At 46.6% G+C, this 20,525-nt stretch overlaps 1 protein-coding gene and 1 long non-coding RNA gene across 6 annotated transcripts in view; one reads left to right on the forward strand and one right to left on the reverse strand.

The window, feature by feature from the left end:
* The window catches only part of LOC311631947, a 270,208-nt gene extending 257,012 nt beyond the window's left edge, over positions 1 to 13,196 (reverse strand). For all 3 annotated transcript variants that reach the window (XR_014796672.1, XR_014796673.1, XR_014796674.1), the window contains exon 1: positions 12,766 to 13,196. This is a non-coding gene — a long non-coding RNA (uncharacterized lncRNA). The remainder of the gene's footprint in view (positions 1 to 12,765) is intronic.
* The window catches only part of ADAMTS9 (ADAM metallopeptidase with thrombospondin type 1 motif 9), a 157,173-nt gene continuing 147,140 nt past the window's right edge, over positions 10,493 to 20,525 (forward strand). For all 3 annotated transcript variants that reach the window (XM_084902692.1, XM_084902694.1, XM_084902693.1), the window contains exons 1-3: positions 10,493 to 10,621; positions 11,279 to 11,700; positions 17,075 to 17,237. In XM_084902692.1, the coding sequence (XP_084758818.1) occupies positions 10,507 to 10,621; positions 11,279 to 11,700; positions 17,075 to 17,237 (700 nt within the window). In that variant the 5' untranslated portion in view covers positions 10,493 to 10,506. The remainder of the gene's footprint in view (positions 10,622 to 11,278; positions 11,701 to 17,074; positions 17,238 to 20,525) is intronic.

Genomic DNA, 20,525 nt, shown 5'->3' on the forward strand with positions numbered 1-20,525 from the left:
CAGTCATTCCTGAGATTTCGTGTGTGTGTGTGTGTGTGTGTGTGTTTGTGTGTGTGTGTGTGTGTGTGAAAGGATACTTTTATAAATTAAAAGAAATGCTCTAGAAACAATTTTGTGGTGATAGTTAATTCATCAACTTAACAAATATTTATTAAGGGTTGATTAGGTGCCACCAAGGGGATACAGCAGTGAGGGAGACACATTTACCCCTAACACAGGACACTAAGCAACAACAAAAAGTATGGAACAAACTAGGACAGAAGTTCAGGGCTCAGTGGGCACGTAGCATCCTGGTGCACCTCAAAATACTCCGAGAGTTAGCAGATTCCATGCCAGCGTTATCGACAACTACCTATGTTGAATATGCCCTTTTAGGAAATGGTGAAACTATGTCTGCACACTTTGTTTTTTGTTGTTTTTTTCATTTCATTTCATTTCATTTCATTTCATTTCATTTCATTTCATTTCATTTTATTAAATCCTTATTGTTCAGCTGAAACTGGTTTGGCTAAGTGGATCAGAGCGTCGGACTGCGGACTGAAAGGTCCCAGGTTCGATTTCGTTGATTGCCGGCACATCCCCGGTAGCGGGTGTGCAGACGGCAGCCGATCTATGTCTCTCTCATTGATATTTCTAACTTTCTGTCTCTTTCCCTTCCTCTCTGTAAAAGATCAATAAAACATATTTTTTTTAAAAAATCTTTATTGTTCAGACTATTACAGTTATTTCTCTTTTTTCCACCCATAACTCCCCTACACCGAGTTCCCACCCCACCCCATGCACCCCCTTCCCCCCAACTGTCCTCATCCATAAGTGCATGATTTTTATCCAGTCTCTTCCCACACCCCCCACAACCCTTTCCCCCCAAGGATTGTCAGTCCACTCCCTTTTTATGTCCCTGATTCTATTATATTCACCAGTTTATTCTGTTCATCAGATTTTTTTATTCACTTGATTTTTAGATTCACTTGTTGGTAGGTATGTATTTGTTGTCATTTTCTTGTTCATAATTTTTATCTTTACCTTTTTCTTCTTTTTTCTCTTCTTAAAGAATATGCTTCAGCATTTCAGATAATCCTGGTTTGGTGGTGCTGAACTCCTTTAGCTTTTTCTTGTCTGTGAAGCTCTTTATCTTACCTTCAATTCTGAATGATGGCTTTGCTGGGTAGAGTAATCTTGGTTGTAGGTTCTTGCTATTCATCACTTTGAATATTTCTTGCCATTCCTGTCTGGCCTGCAAGATTTCTGTTGAGCAATCAGCTGACAGTCGCATGGATGCTCCCTCGTAGGTAACTAACTGTTTTTTTCTTGCTGCTTTTAATATTCTCTGTCTTTTGCCCTTGGAATTTTAATTATGATGTGTCTTAGTGTGGTCCTCTTTGGATTCCTCTTGTTTGGGGTTCTCTGCACTTCCTGGACTTGTAAGTCTATTTCTTTCACCAGGTGGGGAAAATTTTCTGTCATTATTTCTTCAAATAGATTTTCAGTATCTTGCTCTCCCTCTTCTTCTGGCACCCCCATAATTTAAATGTTGGTATGCTTGAAGTTGTCCCAGAGGCTCCTAATACTATCTTCATATTTTTGGATTCTTTTTGCTTTTTGCTTTGCTGGTTGGGTGTTTTTTTGCTTCTTCATATTTCAAATCATTGACTGGATTCTTGTGATCCTTAGTCTGCTGTTGGATCTCTGTATATTATTCTTTATTTCGATCAATGTATGTTTAATTTCTAGTTGGTCCTTTTTCATATCCTCGACGGTCTCGCTAAATTTATCAGCCTTTTCTAGAAAATTCTTGAAAAACCTTATAACCATGGTTTTAAACTCTATAACCAGTAGTTTGCTTTCCTCCATTTCTTTCTGGTTTCTTTGTCTTTACATTTTGGTTGTTCCCTGTGTTGATATAGTGGCTTTGTGTGGTAGATGTCCTATAGGGCCCAGTGGCTCAGCCTCCCCAGTTACCTGAGGTAGACACTCTTGATGCACCCCTTTGTGGGCTGTGTGCACAATCTTATTGTAGTTAAGCCTTGATTGTTATTGGTGTCACTGGGGGAATTGACCTCCAGGCCAATTGGCTGTGAGGATCAGCTGTGTCTATGCTGGGAGAACTTTTGTGCTGGAGACACCCTTATGAGGCAAGACTTGCTTCAGTGGGACTTTGGTGCTCACTGAATCTGCCCCCTGAGTGTGTCCCTTATGGATCTGAGAAGTTGTATTCTGGATGGTCCTATTCTGACCCATAGTACTCTGACTCTTGGATCTCGAAGGAGGTGCTAATTTAGCCACTGCATGAAGCCACCCAGTAGGAGCTATGGAGAGATCTGCAGATTCCTCTTTTTTGTTTGGATTTTGGAGGTGCTCAGATAAGGCCCAGCTGTGAAGTAATGCAAATTGCTGTGGGGCCTTGGTCCTTCTTTTGGATGTTCTGGGTCTCTCTGACTCAGCTGCAGTTTGTTAGGTAAGTTTAGATTTCAAAGACCAGGCCATTCATATTCAAAAGCATCTGCACAGCTGGGGTGGGCAGAGTCTCAGGGTGGAGCAAACAGCAATGGCTTCCCTTCAGCCCTGCCCTAAGAGGCCCCAGTGTCTCAGTGTCCCTTGGTAATCACTGCAAGATCTCTGAGAGAAGGCCGCCTCTGAGTTCCAGCATATGCCAAACAGTCCAGTTTCTCCCCTTATGAGTCTGGGATCCAGAGTCTTGTCCGGAACTGGAGTTCAGAGCAGTTGGGAGCTTTCCCTCCCTCCCTCTCACTAAAAATTAGTGAATGACCTCAGATGAGGATTCAAAAACACTCAGAGTTTGGTGAATGTCTTTATATCACTAGGCTACTCTGATTAATGGAGATCATAGCTTTGGAAGTAACCTGACCCTAATTCAAATCCCAACTCAGCACAGTTTATATTTTAGGCAAGTCCTTTAACGTGCTGAGTCTCATTTTCATCACATGTAAAATGGGGAGAATAAAACCCAGTTGGCAGGACTGCTAGGAGGATTGAATAATTAGGAACTCAATGAAAAAAAATCTTACGTTATTGTCATTAACAGTATAACTTCACTGTTATACTTCTGTATACTCACAGAAAATACTAACATTATGTTTTCTGTACATTATTCTTTGCTTGAAGTCACTATTTGGAAAACTTTAAAAAAAATACAGTAGGAGGCATTATTTGCAAATACCTTCTCCCATTTGGTTGGTTACCTTTTTGTTTTGTTGATGATTTATTTTGCAGTGCAGAAGCTTGTAAGTTTGATGTGGCTCCATTCATTTATTTTTGCTTTCCTTTCCTTACCTTTTGGGTCAAATTCACAAAATAACCTGAGACCAAAGTCCATAAGTTTAGTGCATATGTTTTCTTCTCTGTATTTTATTGTTTCAGGTCTTAAATTCATGTCTTTAATCCATTTTGAGTTAATTTTTGTGTATGGAGTCAGGCAGTAGTCTACAAGGGGCTAATATCCAAAATATATCAATAACTCAAATATCTCAACAACAACAACAAAAACACCACACAAATAATCCAATTAAAAAATCGGCAGAGAACCTGAATAGACACTTTTCACCAAGAAGACATACAGACAGCCAACAGAGATATATGAAAAGATGCTAACTTCACTAACTATAACTTCAAAACCACATCACCTCACACCTATTGTAATGTCTATGATCAATAAGACAAAAATAAGTATTGGGAGTGTGCAGAGAAAAGAGAACCATTGCACACTGCTGGTGGGAATAGAATAATAAACTGGTACAGCCTCTCTGGCAAACAGTATGGAGATTCCTTAAAAAAAAAAAAAATTAAGAATAGAGATACCATATGATCCAGCAGAATCTTGTCTATCTACTTGAAAAATTTGAAATGACTTACACACACACACACACACACACACACACACTCCTATGTTTACTGGAGCATTATTCACCCTTTGCACTTCGAACCATTCTGGACATTGGCTACCAGCTACTCTTGACGCTACTTTGCGGCGGAAACGTGCATTTACAGACCCTCGTATTATTTAGTATAATTTTGGAACCAAGTAACGTATTATAATGATATTGGACTTATATGAATTGGGTGACATCGAGGAATGTATATTTGCAAAAAAACCAATATTTTATTGTTTATAATTTTGTACAGTATGATAAGTTTTGAAACACTCCCCAATATGCATTGCAGGCTGATTAGTGCATGTTTGACAGTAATAAGTGGTTTGACGCCTGTCTCAAAAAGTTGCATTGAAATAACTCAATTCCCCATAATCACTAATAAACTGCAATGTCCCCTGAGAGGGGACATCCGAGTGATATGCTAGAATTCCGATGTCCCCTGAGAGGGGACAGCGGAATGCAAAAGGTTCATAGTGGCCAAACATGGAAACAACCTAAGTGTCTTTCAACAGATGATTGGATAAAGATGTAGTACATATGTACAATGGAATACTACTCAGCCATAAAATGATGGATATAAAACAGAAAGCAACAAATGAACAACAACAAAAACAACTCAGAAGGTAGAGGCAGAGAATAAAGAGAGTAAAGGGGTCAAAATTATGGTGACAGAAGGAGACTAGACTTTGGGTGATAAGCACACAATGCAATATACACATAACGTATGGTAGAATTGTACACTTCAAGTATATGTAATGTCATCCATTAATGCCACCCACATAAATTTATTTTTTAAAATACTTGGGCCATTCACCCATGTGGTCAGAAAAGATGACATGGTGTTTCCCCACTTGTACTCTGCAAACATGAAACTGGATCAGAAATCACACTCCCCCAAATCACACTGCCACAACCAAGTCCCTGCTTGTACTTGGCTCACAAATCCATACCATGGGCTTGTCTACTCTAGATGCCACCCACTGCTGACCACTCAGGAAATTATTCCCTTTCATTCTGGCCCCCTGCTCTCTCCCTGGCATTCAGGTGTGGGTTTCCTTCTCTGTGAAATCAGTGGCCTTGCTTCAAATCTCCTTCCTGCTGTTTTCAGTGGAGTTCTGCAAAGTCACGTGTGATAGCATCTTTCATATTTCCAGTGACCAGATTGTCTCTCCCTAGTGACTAATGTCAATCACCATTCCCCTGAGATCCAATTTTAATGAGGAGTCTCCACTTAACCTACAATAACATTCAATTCCTGTAAAGCCTGGGAGACAAAAATGGGCTAAGAACTGTCCCTCTGTTAACTCTGGGTAACCTCGAAAGCTCTGCTTCTGCCCAGTGGTTGAACATTGAGCTATAAATCAGGAGGTCAGAGTTCGATTCCCCGTCAGGGCACATGCCTGGGTTGCAGGCTTGATCCCCAGTGTGGAGTGTGCAGGATGCAGACAATAGATGATTCTCTCTCATCATTGATGCTTCTATTCCTCTCTTCCTCTTCCTTCCTCTCTGACATCAATAATAATAATAATAATAAAGCTCTATTTCTTTCAGAGCAAACCCTTGTGATGGGCCAACTTATTATAGAAACTATACCCTCTCTCCCACTCAGGTAATTTGATACTCCTATTGATAGGACCAACCTCCAAATTGCACGTTCGTGTGTGTGTGTGTGTGTGTGTGTGTGTGTGTGTAATAAAGAAGTCATTTATCACAGTTGAACCAAAGTAGAAGGATTATATGTATTCAATAAACATTTTTTTTTTTTTGAGAACCTACTATGTGCCAGACCTGTTCTAGCTGCTGAGGAAAAAGTTGTGAAATATCAATGAAATAGCTAAGAAGTTATCATGAAATATTCAGCATTGGAAAAAGGAGTTACAGAACCAAAGAAAATTATACATACAAAAGAAAACTGAGGCAATTCTATAGGTTATTTTAGCCACCCTCCCCCAAACCAAACCTCCCCAAACCCAGCAACCTGCTGACCATTTATTCATTATATGTGATATAATAATTATGAACTTGAACTAAGCTGCTGAAACAGAAGTTGAATTATGTCTCTCACTTACCTAGTAGTCAGGGAACCCCTATCAAATTATTTCACGTGTTTAGGCCATAAAATCCTTACCTGTATCATGAAGTTACCAATGGCACCTGCTCATAGAGCTATTGTAAAAATTACATGTAATGCTTATATTAGCATGCAGTCTGACACAAGGTAAGTACTACATAAAATTTTATTATAACTATTATTATCCAGATAAAATATCTTTAACCTTAATTATTTAGATAGCTCAATTGTTCTATTCATGTCTTATGATTTAAAACATCTTCCTAAGACTCTATGAGACTTGTGTACAGCTGTAAATTCAGAGGCAAGATAATATACTTGAGAAAGGATTAGCAGACTGACTGTCCATGAGAAATTCAGAAACTCGGCCTCTTGGTCACCTCCCGAGGTCACCAAGAGCTACTTTGTATTTCCCTTCCCTTCAGCTCTTGTGAAATGATTAGGCTGTATCAGCAGCAATTTTAAACAACAGTAAACAAAGTCCATCCTTTAAAACCAAATCCTAGAAAGTAAGCTAAAGAGAGAATAAACAAAGAAGGCTTCTGTCCCAACATATTAGAACTAGCTTCTCTTTATCAGGAGTGGTTCAAATGAAAATAGAGGGAAATTGTTTAATAGAAAATATTGAAAAGTGCTACTTTTAATCCTTTATAAACTTTAAGTTTTAGTTGTGGTATAATTGACATATAACATTATTTTAGTTTTGGCTATATAACATAATAATTTTATATAAGAATATATTGTGAAATCATCACCAAAAATTTTCAATTCCAATGATGAGATCTTTTAAAATGTACTCTCTTAGCAACTTTCTAATCTACAATAGAATATTATTAACTATAGTGACCATGCTGTATATTACATTCCCCAGAACTTATTTATTTTATAACTGGAATTTGGTACCTTTTGACCATCTTTACCCATTTCGCCCACCCCCACCTCATGCAACCACTAGTCCACTAGTCTGTTCTCTTTATAAGTTCATTTTTTAATTTTTATTTTTTTTTAGGTTCCAAATAATTAAGATTATATGGCATCTGTATGACTTATTTCACTTTTCATAATGCCCTTAAGGGTCCACCCATGTGGTCATAGAAGGTAAGATTTCTTTCTTTATTTTATTTAAATATATTTTTAATGATTTCAGAGAGGAAGGGAGAGGGAGAGATAGAAACATCAATGAGAGAGAATCATTGATTGGCTGTCTCCTGTACGTCCTCTACTGGAGATTGAGCCAGCAACCAGGGCATGTGCCCTAACCAGGAATCCAACCTGTGACCTCCTCCTATTTCATAGGTTAAGACTCAACTACTGAGCAGGCTGGGTTGCTGCTGATATAATCCAATCATTTCACAAGAGCTGAAGGGAAATAGAAAGTGTTCATCCATTCAAGAACACTTAGGTTACCCAATGCCGTGGGCATTTTAAATAATGCTTCAATGAACATGAGGGTGCAGGTATCTTTCCGAATTACGTTTTTTTTTGTTTTTTTTGTTTTTCATTTCCTTCGAATAAATACTAAGAAGTGGAATTGCTTGATCATATGGTACTTATAAACTTTTAATTTTTGGCAAAACTTCTATACCGTTACCAACAGTGCACAAGGGTTCCCTTTTCTCCACATCCTTGCAACACTTATTTTTCATCTTTTTGATAAAAGCCATCCTAACATGTGTGGGGTAGTATCTCATTGTGGTTTTGATTTGCATTGTCTTCTTTGAAAAAAAATTCAGATCCTCTTTCCACTTTTTAAATCAGTGTATGTGTGTGTGTGTGTGTGTGTGTGTGTGTGTTCTACTACTGAGTTATATGAGTTCTTTATATACTTTGGATATTAACCCCTTTTCTGAGATATGTGATGTGCACATATTTTTCCATTCCATAGGTTGCCTTTTCGTTTTGTGGCTGGTTTCATTCGCTGTGCAGAAGTTTGTCAGTTTGATGTAGTCCCACTTATTTTTGCTTTTGTTGCCTTTGCTTTTAGTTGGTGTCAAATCCAAAGAATCATCACCAAGACCGAGGTCAGGGAGATCACCCAGTATATTTCTTCTAGTTTTATGATTTCAGGTCTTATGTTCAAATCATTGATCCACTTTGAGCTAATTTTTGTATATGACGCAAGAAAGCGATCCAGTTTCATTCTTTTGCATGTGCGTGGCTGTCCAGTTTTCTCCAAACCATTTGTTGAAGAGATTATCCTTTCCCCATCATACATTCCCAGCTCTTTTGTCATAAATAAATTGACCATGTGCGCATCGGTTTACTTCTGGGTTCTCTATTCTGTTCCTTTCGCCTAAGTGCCCATAGAGGTGCTATGTAGCAATTTTATAGTGTGAGTTCTACAATACTTTCCCTGAGAATCAGCTAATAGTTTGATTTATTGATATTTTTCTATTTCTTGGTAAGCTCTCAGCAACTCCCTGATGCTGTGATTATGAGGAATTTTATTTATAAAGAGAAGAAATATCTTATATTAGAAGAAATGTGTTTTAGTGAATTACTTGGAAGGTTTAAGAAAAATACTTAAATGTCATCTCTTAAAAATCTCTTACTGTGTACTACACAGGTGTTACTATTTTACCGTCTTTATGCATCATTGCATACACCCAGGAGTTACACATTTCAGGAAAAACAGCTGGACAATGGCAATGGTGGTCAGTCCATTTGGATTAACAATTTCTTTAGACTCTTCCAGTCTTGCCACATCATTTTCCCTTCTACCAGGAGAAATGTGTGCATTAATATTTCCAGGGTAGTGGACATTTCTAGCCTATTGCTATTTGGTCCCTGGTAATGGCAACCTTAAGTATTATCAACCCTGAGTGCCAGCCTACTAAGTGACAAGAAACTCTGGTTCTGGAAACTTGGGCAAATGCACGTGTCATACCTTTCCCAAAATTTGTCATTTCCTTTCTTTTGAAATCAGCACAGCCCATCTTCCTGAGGCCTGGTAAAGGAAAAGGTGCTTTTGAACTCTCGGGATTAGACAATTGACACACAGACTCACACCTTCACAGACTGGCATCCTCCCTCTCTGGCTTACTTTCTGACTTTCCAATTTGCATGGCAGGGTGGAGGTAATTTGCATGGCAGGGTGGAGGTAATTTGCATGGCAGGGTGGAGGTAATTTGCATGGCAGGGTGGAGGTAATTTGCATGGCAGGGTGGAGGTAAGGACAGTTCAGCTTTGCGGGGCTGGAAGCATCTTTGGCAGAAAGCATGCATAAGTGACTGAGAAACCCCTCTTAGGCTGGTGCTTCCCCTCTGGGGCCAGGACTCTCCTCTGGCATTCGCCCCCACCCCCCGTCCTCCACACCTCTCACCCCTCCCCCTCCCCGGGCAGTCCCAGCGCCAAAGTCCCCGCCCCCTCTGGCTGCCAGGAGTGGTTCTTAACCTTTTTTGGGTTGGAACCTACAGAAAGCCATGGACCCTCTCAGAAGGGGATGAGTCTGGGGGAAAGTTTTTCGAAACTTTCAGGAGGCCAAGGACTTGAAACACACCCCCAACTGTAAGATTAGGAACCCCGTCCCTAAAATTCCTGGCTTGGGGTGATTAGATAACAAATCTAGTCCCCAGTGAGACCAAGAAGCGAAGGCGCTTCTGCACTGGGCCACTTTCATTTGTGAGAAACCAAAAAGAAAGGGTTTGGAGGAGAGAAGACCGGGGAGGAGAGAAGAGGAAGAGGACTGTTGCAAAAAGATGGGAACATGGGAGAGATAAAGAAAAAAGGAAAGAGAAAAATGCGGGGAGTTAGAAGGGCGCTGAGGAAGGAGTGGAGACCACGGAGGGGGTGGGGTGGAGGGAAGCCGATTCCCAGCGGCCTGGAGAGCCAGCGCGGCGGAGAGAGGAGATTGGAAGGGAAAGCAAACAGGGAGGAGAGAGGGCAGAGGAAACGAGAGACCCGGAGAGGGACTGCGGGCGCCAGGAAAGAGACCGCAGATCAGCTCTCTCCCCCGGGGCCAGGAGTCCCCGAAAAGCTCAGCTCCACGCGGCGGCCCCGACCGCGACCCGCAGCCCGCGCGCTCCCGGCGCCCCCGGCCGCCGCCTCCCGACGCCGAGGCCGGAGTCCCACACGGCCGGGCCCGCGGGGCCGCGGTCTGGAAGGAGGCGGTCCACACTCCTCGGCTTTCCCCACCCCTCCTCCTGGAGGCGGCACCGGGGTATTTGAGCGGCGGACGACCTGCGCCCCCCCACCCCGCCTCCGCCCCCCATTCAAGACGCCGCTCCGCTATCCGCGCCAGCACAGGGCGCCGCCGCGCCTCGGAGCGCACGGTCCGCGCCTCCTCCTGCGCGCTCCCCGGACAGTATGCTGCCGAGCGGCGGGGCCGCAGTCCTCCCAGTGCTCCTCCGGCGGCTCCTCCGGCGGCCCGGGCGGCTCGGCTCTCGGCAGGCGGCGGCGGTGCTCAGTCGAGCGCAGGCGGGACCCTCGCGGCGGGACCTCAGCGACTCCTAAAGCCCAGCCCCGGCCTCCGCGCTCTCCGCGGCCGCCGCAGCCGAGGGGGCAGGTGGGAGGGGGTGAGGGCGGCGGGGGAGGGTGGGGAGCATCATGCAGTTTGTATCCTGGGCCGCCCTGCTAACGCTCCTGGTGCGGGATCTGGCCGAGATGGCGAGCCCAGACGCCGCGGCGGCCGTGCGCGCGGACAGGCTGCACCCGAGGCAAGGTAACCAGGCTCCGGCCCGGCCCCTCCGGCCCCTGTCCCCTCCGGCCCCTGCCTCTCCGGCCCCGGCCCCTCCGGCCCCCGGCCCCTCCGGCCCCCGGCCCCTCCGGACTCCCCAGAATCCGCGCCCGGAGCGGGCACCCCGCGGCGGGAGCCTCTGTCCTTTTCCTAGAAAGAATAATTTCCCGCTTCGCAGCCTCTCCCTTCTCCAGGTCATCCCTGGCCAATTCCCAGAGAGTGGCACTGGGGAAGGAGCTGATCCCCACACCCTCTGCTTGCAGCCCGATTTCCCCCTCCCCGACCTCTGTGCCCCTAACCACCATAACTTAGTAACTGAGGGCAACGGCTAGCAGCTTGTTTTATTTCGCTGAGGGTAGTGTTAGAGTCTGACATTACTTTTAGTTTGTTGACTTGTTCACTTTTCCTGGCTCCTAAAGTTGTATCCTCAGCGTCTTGCACAATTCCTGGCTCTTCCTAGCGCACAGTAGGTGCTCAGCAAATATGTGTCCGCTGACTGAGGGTGAAGAGGTTGAGTCAAGTGGGAAAAGAAAACCCCCCGCTGGGAAGCCACTGAGGACAAAGCCCCCCTCACCTTTATTTTAATTTAATTTGAAACTTTTGGAAAACGGAATGACCGGCTGTGTCTGCTTCTCTCCGCAGTGAAGTTACTGGAGACCCTGAGCGAATACGACATCGCGTCCCCCGTCCGCGTGAACGCCCTCGGGGAGCCCTTTCCCACCGACGTGCACTTCAAACGGAGGCGCCGGAGCGTTGACTCCGCCGCTGACCCCTGGCCTGCCTCCTCCTCCTCCTCCTCCTCCTCCTCCTCCTCCGCTGCCGCCGCCGCCTCCTCCCGCGCGCACTACCGCCTCTCCGCCTTCGGCCGGCAGTTCCTATTCAACCTCACCGCCCAAGCCGACTTTATCGCCCCGCGGTTCACCGTCACCCTCCTCGGGGCGCCGGAGGAGAACCAGACCAAGTTCTATTCCGAGGACGAAGCCGAGCTCCAGCACTGTTTCTACAGAGGCCACGTCAATGCCCAGCCCGAGCACACGGCAGTCATCAGCCTCTGCGCCGGCATGGTGAGTGGGCGCCCCGATCCCGCACCCCTCCCGCTGCTGGGAGAAGTCACTGCTCTCCAGCCCGAGACCCTCCCTGCGCGGCCTCCGCTCGGGCCTCGGTGTGAGCTGGGAGCCTGGGGTCCGGGGTGGCGAGCCCAGGACGTGCGCCTACACTCCAGAGGCGAGCGCGCGTCCGCCCCCTCGGGGTTCGGGAATTGGGGAGCTTTCTAGGGTCCTGACCCTGCTCAGCTGCGCTTGGTGACGGCTGGGAAGTTGGTTTCTACACTCTGGTCGCCCTGGAGCCGCTGAGTGTGGGGAGGGCCCGACTCCTTATTGGTGCGCCGTGAGCTGGGGGTGTGGGCAGAGGATCCCCGGGCCTGGGTGCCGGGAGTTCCCTCCGTGTCTCGGGGAGAGCCTTGCGTCATCTGAAGTCCGCGCGTCCTCCCCCGGCCTTTTTTCACGCGCCAGGAACCCCGAGGATCACCAGGATTGACAGGGAACAGGTCCCATCAGCGCTCGGGGGCGGGCAGAAGGCGGCGCTGCCTCGGACACTGAATTAGGGAGGAAACGGGTGGTGGGGTGCGGCGCAGTCCCACTCTGCACCCTAGCGGTGGGGTGGCACGGAGAAGCAGACAGATTGTGGGAGAGGCGGAGACGTCAGTTTTGGGGGGGCTTCTGTCACCCCTTGGAGTTTCCCTAGAATCAGAAAAGGGAGCCTGCGCCGCGCGTTTCCCCAGAGAGGGAGGGCGAGGGCGCGGGCGGCCACCTCCATGCGCAGCCAAGCACAGACTCAGCCTGGGATCCAAGCTGGTGTCCTGACTCCCCATCCCCCACGCTTACAACCCCCCGCCCCCCCCCCCCCCACACACACACCCCTCCCGTGGCATTTGGGACCCACAGTGAGCGTCTGGCCCGGCGGACGGCAGTCCTTGACTTTCTCAAGCCACTTGCGTCGCTGCCACGCGGTGTGACGCAGATGCTTTCCCGGGTCAGGCTCTCCCGCGCAGGGCGCCCGGGGGATGCGTTAGTCCTCCCTCCGCACCCGCACGCCCCTGTCACCTCTAAAGTGGGAGCACGGAGACTTACCCTCCCGGGTGCTCGGCTACCCCTCTTCTCCGCGCTGCTGCTGCTGCCTTCCGGCGAGTCCGGCGATCCCCGGGGGAGGTCGCATCCATCTCCGCCGCCGCTCAGCGGAGAAGCGGGGTGGGGATCCTGGGGGGAGGCAGGGTGAGCCTCCGGGGTGCGGGCGTCAGGATGAGCCCCCTCAGCCCCCAGCACAGAGCCGCGGCGCGTCGGGGAGACGGGTGGGCGGAGACGGAGAGGGGGTGCTGGTGCGCCATCGCTGCCTGCAGACCTAGGTAGGGCTGGAGCCCAGGAATCCTTCAGTTCTTCCAAAGGTTCCAGCCAGCCGGTGTGGGCATAGTTCGGGTGCCGGAACCAAGGACATGCATGCAGATCCCAAGACTGTAACCCCGAATTTCAGAGCCTAAGGGGTAGGGCTGCGCCCGCACGTCCAGTTTGTAAACAGCCGTTACTCCTCCCCTTCCCCGCCTCCACACCCGCGGAGTGGCCCCTGCGGTTGTAGGAATATTTTGCTGCGCAGGCCCTGCGTTCCTATTGGCAGGTCAGGCAGCAGCTCGCACGTGGAGCTGCGAGTGGTGGTAACTCAGGCAACTTGGGCCTGCTTCCTCAGAAACAGTGCCTAGACCCTGATAACCCTGTTTATATTGCATGCCATTTGCAATCTGCCTCATTGGGAGGAGGGGGCAGTTCTAACATGTTTGCACACGGCATGACAGTGGTTAATCTATCCCCCAAACCCTGGCCACTTTGTCTTCCTTCTGAAACTTGTCTTTCTCCCCCTCCCTTCTCCTTCCCCCAAGACTTCCCCTTACCATTTTCTGTAGCTGTGGAATTGTGATGTTCCCAGTGGCCTAAAATCTCCCAGGAAATCTCCCAGGAAACCTTTCCCTCTTCAGGGTGGACCATGCTATTTCTGCCTCCCCCATCACCACACACACACACACACACACACACACACACCTCTCTGGTAAAGTATCAGTTTCCCTGAATTCCATCTCAGACGTGTCTCTTACCTTTTCTGAGCATCTCTACCCTAACTCTAACCCTCTTCACTTCTCTGCCCTCATTAGGACTGATGTCTAAGAAATATTTGTCTCTGGGTTTTCCTCAGACTCCTCTCTCTTAAGCTCTGCCACTAACAAACGAATGATCATCAGGTGCAAGGCCACATCGTTCCCCTGCTCACCAGCTCTGCACAGCGCATGCCCAGTCACAACTGTGACCTCCTTCCGGTCCTTGAGACCATCTGCAGTACTTTTCACCCCTCTTCCGCCGGCAGGTCCTGGGGCATCTCTCAAGCTTCCCTCCACAAGGCCTGTATTTCAGACAACCTGCTTTTGCTTCTTTTTCTGAATTTCCCTCCTATCCAAATCCTGCCTCATTGCCCTTGGGCCTCCAGATTTATTTGTTCACCTCACCCAGCTTCACCTTCTCAATGTTGAAGTGTAACTTCAATGTATCTTAGATATCTTCCTTCCCAGAAAATATCTTCCTGGTCCTACGGATTGCTGTCATGTCTCCCTCTTCACCTTCATAGATGCATATGTGTATGTGTATTTCTCTTATGGTTCTTGTATGCGCTCCCCTGTATTATAATTATAGTTATTGGTAGGCTTCTGGCTGAGCAGCGCTCCCCTGTGGGAGCACACTGACCACCAGGGTCAGCTCCTGCATTGAGCATCTACCCCCTGGTGGTCAGTGCGCGTCATAGGAACTGGTCGTTCTACTGTTTGGTTTATTTGCATATTAGGGTTTTATTATATGGGATAGCCTGTATGTTTGAATAAATGTTCACTTGACCAAGAAAGAATTACTCTTAGATCAAGCAACTACTTGTGAATCAACAGTAACATTAATTTGGCTCCGTGTAGGTACCATTTATTGACCTCTTATTATGTGTCTTGCCCTGTAATGAGTGCTTTATATAGCATCATCTCATACAAAACCCTCACAACAATGCGATGCTCAACTCATTTTACAGACGGAGACAGTGAGGCATTGAGAGTTGGAGGCTTGCTCAAAATCTCATATTCCCAAGAGGCACAGCTGGGGTTCCCACCTGTCTTTCTGACCCATGCATTTAGCCACTCAGAGACTGAATCTGTATCCCTAAAGAGAATGTCATTTAAAAAGGCACTGCATTGCCCTGGCCAGCGTCACCCCATGCACCAAAAAGTGTGGGTTTGACCCCTGGTCAGGGCACATTCCTAGGTTGCAGACTCCATCCCTGGTCGGGGTGCACACATGGGGCAAACAATCGATGTTTCTCTCTCACATCCATGTTTCTTTCTCTCTCACTCTCTAAGCATCCATAAAAACATGTCCTTGGGTGAGGATTTAAAAAATAACAGTAAAGATAACATAAAAGGGCACTGGACTGAAGATGAGATTCCTGAATTCTAGATGCAGCACTGGCTCTGTTCAGCTGCTCTGCACCACCAAAGGGCAGCTGTGGACAAGCCGCTTTCTCCCTCAGTTTCCCTTTTCACCAGAGGGGCCAGACTCTCACCAGATGAACTCTGGGGTTTCCCCCCAGCACTTATGGCCTGTGTCTAGTAGGCTTTACATATAGTAGTATATGTCCTGCACTGTGTTCAGGGAACACCGGAGTTGAATATTGGAAACAGAGAGAGCTTCCCGGGTGAGAATACATTTGTTAAGTCACTTGGCCAGAAACCAGCTACTCTTTTGCTTACTCTGTGCACAGGAGAGCTGTTCCCCTTTTGAGCTAGTGCCCCCCTAATTCATGTAGAAAACTTCTTAAAAAAAAAAAAACATAGATGCTAGACCTTATCCCTGGAAATTCCAGTTTGCAGATAAGGGATAATGCTCGGAATCTGAATTTTTAAAAAGTTCCCAAACAATTTTGAAGCTTAGCCAGGTTTGGAACCTGCCCCAGCCTAATGCTTCACACACTTCATCATGCATAAGGATGCCGTGGAGTGCTCGTTCAGATTCCAGCTCCTCCCTGCCTGCCCTGAGGTTTTGATTCAGTGAGCCAGATTTGGGGTGAGGCGTGATTATTGGAATTTCTAACACATTTTTGGACGATGTTTATAACCTTTATGGACAGTCATTTCCTTTGTCTCCAGGGAAAGGTAAAGGTCTCTGTTTTTCCTTTCTTTTTCCCCCCCTTTTTTTTCCTCCCGTAGTGCAGGAAAGGAAACAATGGAAGATGAGAGAAAAGCTTGACTTCTGACACATTGCACAGCATGGGGAACTTTTTTCGTGCTCTTGTAACGTTTTGTTTGGGTGGGTCACCCTTGAGGCATCATTCCTCATTGCAAAGTGTGGGTATGTGAGAAGGGGAGGAGAAACACTTGCCTCTTCCAGAGCACTTAGGATGATTGGCAAACACAACTGTATCCTGGCGGGGAGGGCTACCATCACAACACCAAAAACCACTCATGTATTCCAAGCCCTTACAAGGTGTCGCTACGCTGAGCACTTGAAGTGCATTATCTCATTTAATCTGCAGGATAATCCTTTATAAGAAGTATTTTTACCCCTAATTGAACAAGGAAGCTGAGGTTCAGCATTTAAGAAACTTGCCCAAGATGGGTGGGTAGGCGGCTGTGCTGGGGCTGGGACCTGTGACCTGTGCTGGGCAGCCTGGCCCCAAAGCCTGGTGGTACCGAATCACTCCCTGCAGCAAAGGGAAGGCTGGGGTGCCAAAACCAGTTTGGCTCAGTGGATAGAGCATTGGCCTGCTGACTGAAGGGTCCCAGGTTCAGTTCCAGTCAAGAGCATGTACATTGGTTGCGGGCACATCCTCTGTGGGGGTGTGTAGGAGGCAGCTGATTGATGTTTCTCCCTCATCAATGTTTCTAGCTTTATGTCCCTCTCTCTTCCTCTCTGTAAAAAATCAATAAAATATATATAAAAAAAGGGGGGAGGCTGGGAGAGACTCATGTGCCAGTGTCACAGGTGGCACCATCTTGAGTGCCATATGCTTCCTGAATTTGAAGTCATGACAATACTACCATGGGTCAGCTTTTTTCTTGGGCTCAGACGGGTCCCTAAATTTCCAGGCTGTCTTCACACAGAGACACATGTCTTTCAACAGCCTGGAGAAGGGAATGTGTGATTAGAACTTCCTTAGAGACGGATTTGGTGAGCAGTTACAATATAGTCAAGTCAAGGAGAAGGTACTGGTATGGCTGAGAATGAGAATAAATCGCTTCTCCAAATGTGTCCGCAGCATTTTCAGTTTAAGCAGCCCTCAGGGCAAAGGGATGGGGTAAAATGGCACCATCTCCACTTTCAAAAGTTTCATTTTTATTAAGTCAACCTCCCATCTCTTCCTTTGCAGCTGGGCACGTTCCGGTCCCAGGACGGGGATTATTTTATTGAGCCACTGCTGTCCGTGGATGAGCAGGAAGATGAAGACGAACAAAACAAACTCCACGTCATCTACAGGCTCGGCACTGCCCACGGAGAGCCCTCCACGGAAAGGCAGGCGTGCGACACCTCAGGTATTCCTGTCTTCCTTCAGCGGAGACCCCCTCCCCTGTGAGGGCTCCTTGCCCTGCTGCAGAGATGGAGCTCCTGCATAGCCTAAAGCACTGCCATTGCCACCGTCTTTTATATGATCTTCAAGTGGGATCGGGGTACCCCCATTGTACAGATGTGAAAGCTAAAAAGATCCTTAGCACCTTTGTCCCAGGTGGCACAGCAAATACAATAAGTAACAAGGCCGGGATTCAGACTCAAATAGCGGTGACTCCAAGCCCACTCTGGGCAGAGCTGCCTCTTTGGTTGAATATGACTAAGCTTAGTGATGTCCTAGGCCAGGAGCCGTCAACCTTTCCGACCTCATGGACCACCAGCGGCCTGCAGCCCACTGTCCTAGGCTGTTAGAGCCCTAACTTTAGTCAACATTTGCTTATGTTTCTTGTGTTCTATTTATTTTATCATGTGAGGTTACAGATGGAACTCAGGAAAACTATGTGTTTCCTGGGATTTTTCTTATCAGCTTAAGCTTAGCTCATGCTCTGTGGCTTCAGGAAAATGTTCTGGAAGTGTGGGTCGCACTGTAGGGTTTCTCTCACATGCTTCTGTGCCCACAGTTGATGGCCTTCCATCCTGGCCAGGCGCACTGAGGCTGCATGCTGCTTGGGAGGTGGGCAGCATTCTCATTGCCACTGCACCTGGCAGGGATGCTGAGGCTTTCAGAGATGACACTTAGGATCTCACAGCTAGACCATAAGGAAAACCCTTGTTTGCCTGTCTTATTCCCTAGTTCGTTTTCTCTGTGCAGGTGTGTGTGTGTATGTGTGTGTGTGTGTGTGTGCGCGCGCGCGCTCATGCGCGTGTGAGAGAGAGAGAGAGAGAGAGAGAGAGAAGGAGAAGACTTAATAATGCCTTTCAAAATACCCTCAAGGTTTATTTTTAAATTAACTGCCCAAGTCAATGGACTTTGGATTGATTTTCTGGGCTAGAGGACAAGTCATTGTCAAATCTTATTCAAACACCAAGAAGAGGGGATCTAAAACAGTGAAGACTAAGGATGGTGGGAGATGCCTTGCTTTTTCATGAAAGCTTGTTTGGGTTCTGGCCATTGCTGGCATCGGGGCCGTTAAGGGCCATGTTTCAGATCACCACGGCTGGCCTTTATTTTTCCTTCTGACTTGGCTCGTCAGTGACCAGTGTGGTGGGCCCTTCCTTCATTCCAGCAGCTTTGACTTCCCTCCCAAGGCTGCTGCTGGACTCACACTCTGGTTTCTCTCCTCCAGTTGCTCCTGCACCCCTTCTTTCAGCTCAGATGCAGGGGCTCACAATAGTTGGAAGAACTTTGGAGTATGGCACAGTTGCCAGCTGCCATTAGAGAGATGGGTCAGCAGGCCATGGCACCCTTCGAAACCAGGTAGCCTTCGCACAGGGAGTGAACATAGGTGGGGGTGGGAGAAGACCTCTGGTCAGAGAGAAAAACATCCTCTCAGTAAGTCAATGCATTTAGTTTCAGGGATGTCCCCCTACCCCCCAACCACAAGATTGGGGTAACCAAGTGGCCTGCCCTTGGGAGCCATTCAGGGACCTGTGCTCTTTTGTAAGCCCCTTTCTGCCCATCCTTCCCTTGGCATTTCCAGATGAAACCCCACATTCTGTCACATGGACACTCTCTATTTGACCCTGAACTTTGCACAAGGGGATGTAGTTGTCCTTATCAGTGAGATAGACATGCTTTCTGATAGGTGAGTAGAAGGCAAGGGAGTGGGCCAACAGGAAGAAGATTGTCTTGTTTGCCTGGGCGTAGAAGACAGTGTGTATCTGTTGCTAAAATACCTCTGTCACCCTCCCATCTCAGCAAGGCCAGGTTTTTGTTTCTTTTTTTTTTTTTTTTTTTTTTTTTTTTTTTTGAGGATTAAATAAGATAATGGATTTTTTTTTTAATATATTTTATTGATTTTTCCCCCCCTCCCTCCCTCCCACACATCCCCTCCCTCCCCAGTTTTGTGTCCATTGGTTGTACTTATATGCATGTATAAAAGACCTTCGGTTGATCTATTATCTCCCCCAGATCTTCCTCCCCTCCCCACTGTAATTTGACAGTCTACTTGTTGATATACTGTCTCTATATCTATTTTTTGGTTCATCAGTTTATAATGCTCTTTATTATCCACAAATGAGTGAGGTCATGTGGTGTTTCTCTTTCATTGATTGGCTTATTTCACTCAGCATGATGTTCTCCAATTCCATCCAGGTTGCTGCAAATGATGAGAATTCCTTCTTTTTTATGGCAGCATAGTATTCCATTGTGTAGATGTACCAAAGTTTTTGGATCCAATCATCTGCTGACGCGCACCTAGGCTGTTTCCAAATTCTGGCTATTGTAGATTGTGCTGCTATGAACATAGGGGTGCATATATCCTTTCTGAGTGGTGTTTCTAGTTTCTTGGGATATATTCCTAGAAGTGGGATTACTGGGTCACATGGGAGTTCCATTTTCCGTTTTTTGAGGAAACTCCACACTGTTCTCCACAGTGGTTGCACCAGTCTGCATTCCCACCAGCAGTGCACGAGGGTTCCTTTTTCTCCGCAACCCCACCGACACTTGTCGTTTGTTGATTTGTTGATGTTGGCCATTCTGACAGGGGTGAGATGGTACCGCATTGTTGTTTTGATTTGCATCTCTTGGACAATTAGTGACTTTGAGCATGTTTTCATGTGCCTTTTGGCCTTCCTTCTGTCTTCTTTTGAAAATGTTCTATTTAGGTCCATTGCCCATTTTTTAATTGGATTATTTATCTTCCTTTTATTTAGTTGTATAAGCTGTTTGTAGATGTTGGAGATTAAACCTTTATCAGTGGTATCATTTGCAAATATGTTCTCCCACACTGTGGGCTTTCTTGTTGTTTTGTTGATGGTTTCTTTTGCTGTAAAAAAGCTTCTTATTTTGATGTAGTCCCATTTGTTTATTTTCTCTTTAGCTTCCATTGCCCTAGGGGTAGTATCAGTGAAGAAGTTCTTTTGGTATACGTCTGAGATTTTGCTGCCTGTGGATGCTTCTAGTATTTTTATGGTTTCCCGTCTTATGTTTAAGTCCTGTATCCATTTTGAGTTTATTTTTGTGAATGGTGTAAGTTGGTGATCTAGTTTCATTCTTTTGCATGTGTCTGTCCAATTTTCCCAACACCATTTATTGAAGAAACTGTCTTGACTCCATTGTATATTCGTGCCTCCTTTGTCAAATATTAATTGAGCATAGTGATTTGGGTTGATATCTGGGTTCTCGATTCGATTCCATTGATCTATATGTCTGT

This window comes from Pipistrellus hanaki, assembly GCF_964339955.1.
Source record: "Pipistrellus hanaki genome assembly, chromosome: 13".
NCBI lineage: Eukaryota > Metazoa > Chordata > Mammalia > Chiroptera > Vespertilionidae > Pipistrellus > Pipistrellus hanaki.